The 6,718-nt window shown below is 50.9% G+C and overlaps 1 protein-coding gene across 1 annotated transcript; it reads right to left on the bottom strand.

Annotated features, from left to right (window-relative positions):
• Positions 1-755: 755 nt before the first annotated feature.
• LOC144136737 (neprilysin-1-like) lies at positions 756-5,456 on the bottom strand. Its single transcript, XM_077669313.1, has one exon. It carries the CDS (start codon positions 5,188-5,190, stop codon positions 1,669-1,671), a length of 3,522 nt encoding a protein of 1,173 aa, XP_077525439.1. The 5' UTR covers positions 5,191-5,456; the 3' UTR covers positions 756-1,668.
• Positions 5,457-6,718: the final 1,262 nt, after the last annotated feature.

Genomic DNA, 6,718 nt, shown 5'->3' with positions numbered 1-6,718 from the left:
GGCGGTGTAGAATACGTGCACGTACAACTGTAGCACTGCTACGTTCACGGGTGAGAATAGATTATCCCGGAATCGCATTTTCCTGAAACCTTGTTAATTTAGGAGTCACTTCTACGGCTTGCACTTGTCCGCCACGACAGATGTACAAGTGCACAGCGCATTATCAATCTCAAGTAGCTGTTTAACTGAACAGAGCATCCTCTATTTTTCTAAATCTCCATCAAAGTTTCAATTCCTCTGTGTGGTGAGGCAGAAAATACGTTGGAATGCAACAGGAATGTTTGGGCTGTCTAATAAAAATGGGCCCAAACGATCAGGAAATGCCTACACTTACGGTGAGCAATACTGCAGGGACATTATGACGTTGGAGAACATTTGAAAATCCTCTTTAAGGAAAAAATGTAACTTGCAAACTATAGGGTGACATGGTCCTAAATTCCTTATTTTGTCTAATCGTTGTTCATTCGACTCCGAGAGACCGGAGACTCCTACAGCAGGCATGGAGTCCTGTGCATCATAGCGGTGCGAAAGGAATCGTAAGGTACCGTGTGCGTCTCATATTGTGTCAGGCTAACTATTTTAGCGTACTGTGATAATTTAGGTGCTCCCGAGGCGTGGATGCTTTTCTAAAATCATTAGAACCCGTATTCCTATTGAAAGACGCAAGCTTGGTCCACAGAACTTTTTGAAGCTCTTTGCTAAACTCATCATTAACAGTGAAAGCAAATCCAGTGTGTATTTTTATTTGCAATTTTGGAATAACGCACTTCTACGGGAACAGCGCGAGGGCACATGGTTGTTTCAGCAAAATTAACAATTTCTCCCTAGCGTTTAAGAAAGAACTGTTCTTCGAATGCCACTCCAGAAGCTAAAAAATAAGAAACGGCCAATCAAGAGTACACCGATGTGTACTTAATAATGTGAAAAATGTTCTCAGCTCACTGTGCTCATTCTGACTGCAAGTAGAAGCCGAAGCCAGCCTCTAACCAACTCCACGTTAGATGAGGGGGCCGCTGCGTAATAAATACTAACTTCCAAAGCACACATTACTCCAAGGCACTTTTAGAGCCACTGAAAATAGTGAGTCTTGCACTCCCTAAGTGCTGCTGAAGTCCTGCTCGTTGTCACCTTGCATCACTTGAGGAGACACAACTGCGCTTAAGGCATGGCCGATAAGGTCTTCTCTTCCCTTCAGAAAAACCATGCGGAGTATCTGGAGATGGTGCACAGTGTGTACCACGAAATGCTGAGTTCTCGGCAAAACAGTAAAGTCACTTTAATGATGTATGAATGATTCATCTCACGCACTTCCGCAAAACAAGGTGCATAAAAAGTTTAGCCAGTCTCGAAAAGCGGGTGAACAAAAAAAAAAAACTCTTCCTGCAAACAAGTCCGCTAGAATGCAAAGCAGAAAAATAACATGTGATGAGGGCCTCCTGCAAGCTTTTCTATTCACGTATTTACAGCGCTACCTTTGCCCCGCTGTCATTACGAAAAGTCAAGAAAACAAGTGGGCGCGGTGTTTTTTGTTCGAGCTCCTACGGACCAGCTTTTGCTATGCAGCCGATATGACGACGCAAAGAACTTCTGGGTCATCGGCTGAAGGGCACAGAAGCTTTCCTTAGTAGTGTCTCACGTTTTTCTTGTTTTCCCCTGCAACCCCTGCAGTTACGAGCTTTGAGCAGGGTAGAAGCACTTGTTGAACACGTTCTGCGACTCAGTCACGTTGCTTCGCTTGCAGTGGAAAGCGTCCTCAAACTCTCGCATACCCATCACAGCAGGGTCGATAAGATCAATTTCCATGACAGACTTGCCCAGAAGCACGACTTGGGCGAAATGCTGCTCCCTAATGCTGGTGCAGAGCGTCCGCACGGCCGAAATGAAGAACAGCTGTTCCGGGGTCATCTGCGCGACGCCCTGGAGCGTGTCGTCGTCTCTGCCATCAAGAAAGATCTGGTACGCCTCGTAGGCGACACGGAGAGAGAAGATGTCTGTGATTATGCTTGTGCAGTCTGGGTTCGTGCTGGAGCCGAGTCCCTTCTTGAGATGGTCCAGCAGACACTGAATTCTTTCCTTGAAAATTTTCTTCTCCTTGTCGTCCTTAAGGATTCCTTCGGGCGTGTGGAACATCTCATTTACGAGATCCCGGGCGACCATGGTTCCAAGACCTCCAAAGGTTAGGCCCCACGGGCGTCGGGTGTCATAGTACGGTGGCTGCATGGCACCCGCTGGAACGATAAGTGTGTTATCGCGGACGTCATAGAACGAAGTCTCGCGTGGAGGCCCCACGCGGCGTTCCAGGTCCACAATGCGAGACGGGAAAATAAATTCCGCTAGCCTGCGGTGCTGGTATGGCATCATCTCTGGAGGAGACAGATAACGCTGGTAGCGGTTTCGAGAGGCGCTCACGTAGCGGTTGAAATACGATCCCTCATTTGGCACACCCTCGTAATAGCTGTTGAGCTTAGTGAAGTTCTTAATCCAGGTAGGGTAGCTGACCAGGTAGACCATCTTCGAGAACTTTGACTGCCAGTCCAGAGGGGCCCACTGGAACTCCTTGAGCACTACCTGAAATCCTTCAATGAGAGCAGACACAGTCCGTACGGCATGGTCGAAATGGTCTCGAGAGAGAACGGTGCCCGCGAAGATACGTCCGACAGCAAAGGGCATCACTTGATTGACATCACGTAGGCAGCTTCTGTCGTACGGAAATCTCTCTTCCTTGAGTCTTGCCGACATGAAAGATTCTGTCAGATTTCGAAAGTCAACACCGGCGTGCCGCATGAAGTGATGAACAGCCCTCCAACCAATGTAGTTCATCACCCGTCGCAACTTTTGTGGGTTCTCAAACACCATGGCGACTGTCTTTAAGTATAGCACAGAACGTACAAGCACAGTCGTACTTTCACTGATGCTACCCTGACTGTCCTGGGACACAGTCTCTAAAAATTCAACCCAGTCCACGCTGTTAATGTTTAGCTCAGCTTTTAAGTCCCTCAGATTTGTTCTTTTAAACCTCTTTTTGCGACAGGCTTCGTTGCAGCGATGCGCCATGTTAACTTCAAATGCCATTATAGCGTTTGCCATCTTTTCAACGTCTTGTCTTTCTGGGCGCAGCTTCTTTATGACATCAGCAATATATATCTTATAACCTAGCAAAGTCTCGCTTTTGTGCTCGGCGAAGGACAGTAGTGTGCCCATCGGTACGACAAACGTGGAGCAGTCAATACCAAAAATTCTGGACTCACTTCTTTCAGGGTCAGGCAACATCTTGACAGTTACGACGGCGCCAACTCCAGAATCACGGAGGAATTTCCCTAAGCTTACATATGGACGTGTAAAAGTACTCACAGGAGCGTCTTCCGGATAAGGCCAAGAAGGAAGACCGTACTCACTCAGTATTCGATCTATCAAGTGCGTGTTTCCAGGATTGTTCTTGGGCTCCTCGAGGCAAAGCTTGAAGAGATCTGTTGCTTTTCTCACGGCTTCTGATTCGCTTGCTTCTCCCTGATACCCAAGCATAGTTGTCTTCATTTCAGTGTACATGCTGTCAACAAAGATTCGCTCGGCACCAAGCACAATTTTCCTGTAGTTTTGTGGTCCTTCATGAATCCAGCTTCTGCATACATAGTTGTAGATGCTGTCGCACGGCCGAACGCTTGCATTGAGCACGTAGAACAGGTGCGTGCCTGCCGCACTACACTGCACATCGCGACACACATGATCGTCCCCTCTCTCCTCAGGAGGCGACGTAGGAGGCCGCATCTCAGATTGCCATTGAAGTTCATAGACAATTAGTGCGTGAGAAACAATGACGAGTATCAGCACTGCCACAATATTCGCAGCAAGAAGACAGCAAGGAATTCGCCGATTTTTAGATTCGGCATCTCGATGAATTTCGTTGTTCAACATGCCGTACATAGATGGATCATTGCCGAGCTTTCCGCTGCCTTTGGATGGCGGGGGAGGGGGTGGTTCCTTGGGCTTAGGTGGCTTCGGAGGCGGCCGGTTGGGCCTCAGCCCACCAGGCGGGACTGGTGGGTGTCTAGGAGGTAACGGTGACATCCTTGATTCAGAAGACGGTCCTGACGTTGCAGACGTAACCCCACTAGGTGAAATAGTGCTGGACTTGATGTCACCTCCTGGCTTCATGGATTCCACCTTCACATCTGCCGCCCCTGCGGGAGGCTTGGGCAGAAGCGGTTTCTTCTCGTCATCTTTGGGAGGGGCAGTTTCGGCGGACTCGCTGCCAGACTCGCTGCTTCCAGATTCGCTGCCAGAGCTAGAACTTGACGTGGACTCGGAGGATGAAGACGATGACGCCTCTCCTGGTGGCTTTTCGGAAGGCATCGCCGGAGCCGCTGCCTGTGCTGCCGCTGCTTTAGGCTCCACTGCAGGTTCCACTGCTGGCTTCGCTTTGTCGATCTCTCCCGTTTTGTGAGTACGCGTTGTCGACGCAGTCGTGCTGCCAGTCGTACTCCCGCTACCGGTAGTACTACTTCCGCTGCTGCTGGAGCTACTGCTGCCAGAGGTACTGCCAGAGCCCGTGCTGCTCGTGGCACTAGTCGACGTTTCACTTTCGGAGCCCTCCGTGGAAGAACCACTGGCGGTACCAGAGGCGGTACCAGAGCGACTCTCTTTCTGGCCCTTGGCGACTTCCGCTGGAGGAGGCTTCTCTTCGACCGGTACCAGTGGCAGTGGTTCCGGCGGTAGAACTTCCTGAATCGGGCGATGCTGCTCTTCTTCTCGCTCATCCAGGGGCACCAGTGCCGTGGACATGGGCGCAGCGCTGGCTGGGGCTTTAGGCGACTCTTCCGAGCTCCAGATGCCCTCGAGAAATTCCTTGGCCATGTCCACGTTGTCCCCCGCAATGGGCATCGGCGAGATGTCTTCCACCTTTTCGGGTCCCGGGTCGCCATCGACGCTGCCGATGCTCTTTCGTGGTGGTTCGTTGGCCGGGGGCTGACTGCTACCTTCGTTGACGCTGACGGAGGGTCTCCGGATGTCACCATACTCGACCAGTGGCTGCTCGGGCGGTTCGCGGCTTTTCTGCTCGGTCTGGCTGCTCAGTGCGCTGCCCGAGCCGAACGAAACAGGCGGCGGCTCGACGCTCTGGCTCTTCTCGTCCAGCGGGACGAGCATCTGCGTTGGCCTCTGCTTCCACGTGTCCTTCTGCTGCTCCGAACTCATGGCGTCGAGCGAAGGGGAGCTGCCGTGACGGCGCGTTCAGCGGGGCCGTTTGTCGGAGTGGAGCGGGAGTGGGCGCCCCGCCGGAAAGCACATGGGTCGCCGCGCGAGCACGGACCCGGCCCTGGCGCGGCGCTGTGCGCCGTCTAAGGGAATCGGGGCCGCTTTACTTTTCTGCAGCGCGGCTCCATCTTGAAATTGACGAAAAGGCTTGCCTGAAGGGGGGGTCTCGAGCTGGACACAACGGCTGGCGCGCAGCGATCCGCGCACCTCTTTTCGTCTTCATCGACTTCAATGTTAACTCGGGGCACTGAATAACTGCGTGCCAGCAGTGAAAGCGCTTTGCTTCTACAGAGGCAGTCACCGCAATTTATAGAATTATAGAAGGTGTATTTCTTTAACTAAATGAAACTCAAAACTTACAAGTAATTCTCCATCATCACAGTTGGCAGGCGCTGTCTGCTAAATCTGTTCACGGTCTTTTTTTTTGTTTTCAAGATTACCGCTGAAGGCAGAGAGATGAAGTTGCATATATTGTATAGTTGTTTTTTTAGAAATGCGGTGCTACATATGACAGCCTCACTTGAGAGTAACATATAGACCGTTTACAGCGCGCAGTTCTTCCGTTTGAGATCAGACGGGTGCCACAGGCGCGCTCGGAACTCGACGCCATTGCGGGCCTCGTAAGTCGCCGGCGTGAACGCAGCGACACAGTAATAGAAGTATCGCGGGTGGCTGCCGAATGTGTTCGTTCTACGAAGATGTGGAAAGGCAGAGGAAGAACCATCTTAGTTGTGTATTGCAATTTCGATAGGGAGTTAAAGGTGCTGTATGAGATCGTTTCCGAGCTTCAGGGCCCCGAATTGCATAAGAACGTGTTGCCCCTGTTCGCGCTCGTTCGCCATGCACCCTTTCCAAACGAGCGAACACAACATACTCGACCGCCAGCGCTGGATAGCTAGTCTAGGAAGAAAGATTTCGATCTTGGAAAGTCTGCGAGCGTAAGTGCACAACATAGCCGCATGAACAACCTGTTCCGCCGCTGAAACAGTGACGGCGTGCTCTCAGCTTCTTGCGCTTGCGCCTGCGTGTGCTTCGAGACCGCATTGCTCGCAGGAGTGTGCCGATTAGCAACAGAAGCGCCAGGGGCCGAACTGGCAGCGGAAAAGGATGACACTCCTGCACGCTCCTCCTAATGAATACAGCATTATTCGTCGGTGAGCCTCATAAACTATTTGCCATTGAAGCACTGTCAGATCAATTTTCCCCACTCCTGGCAAAGTACTTTCGTCCAGGACATGGATTACCAATCTGTTATTTCTAGGATGTCGGATTCTACCTCGTATAATAAAGTTATTTTCTTTGTCCTACCGGAAATGGGGCTGCTACTATCTGCTAGCGACTGCAACATTCGCTGTCTCTAATTTTCACTAATACATGAACGATCTGATATCTGATTGTTTGCACCATTGGTGTTCAGTTTTCCACATGTTTGGGTCGGTTTGGATGAAAACCGGTTCTGCAAGCCTGT

The sequence above is a fragment of the Amblyomma americanum genome, chromosome 6, assembly GCF_052857255.1.
Source record: "Amblyomma americanum isolate KBUSLIRL-KWMA chromosome 6, ASM5285725v1, whole genome shotgun sequence".
Classification (NCBI taxonomy): domain Eukaryota; kingdom Metazoa; phylum Arthropoda; class Arachnida; order Ixodida; family Ixodidae; genus Amblyomma; species Amblyomma americanum.
This window is presented reverse-complemented; position numbering and strand designations above follow the sequence as displayed.

Excerpts from the sequence above, each read along its gene's own strand:
- LOC144136737 (XM_077669313.1), bottom strand. The coding sequence starts at position 5,190 with ATGAGTTCGGAGCAGCAGAAGGACACGTGGAAGCAGAGGCCAACGCAG.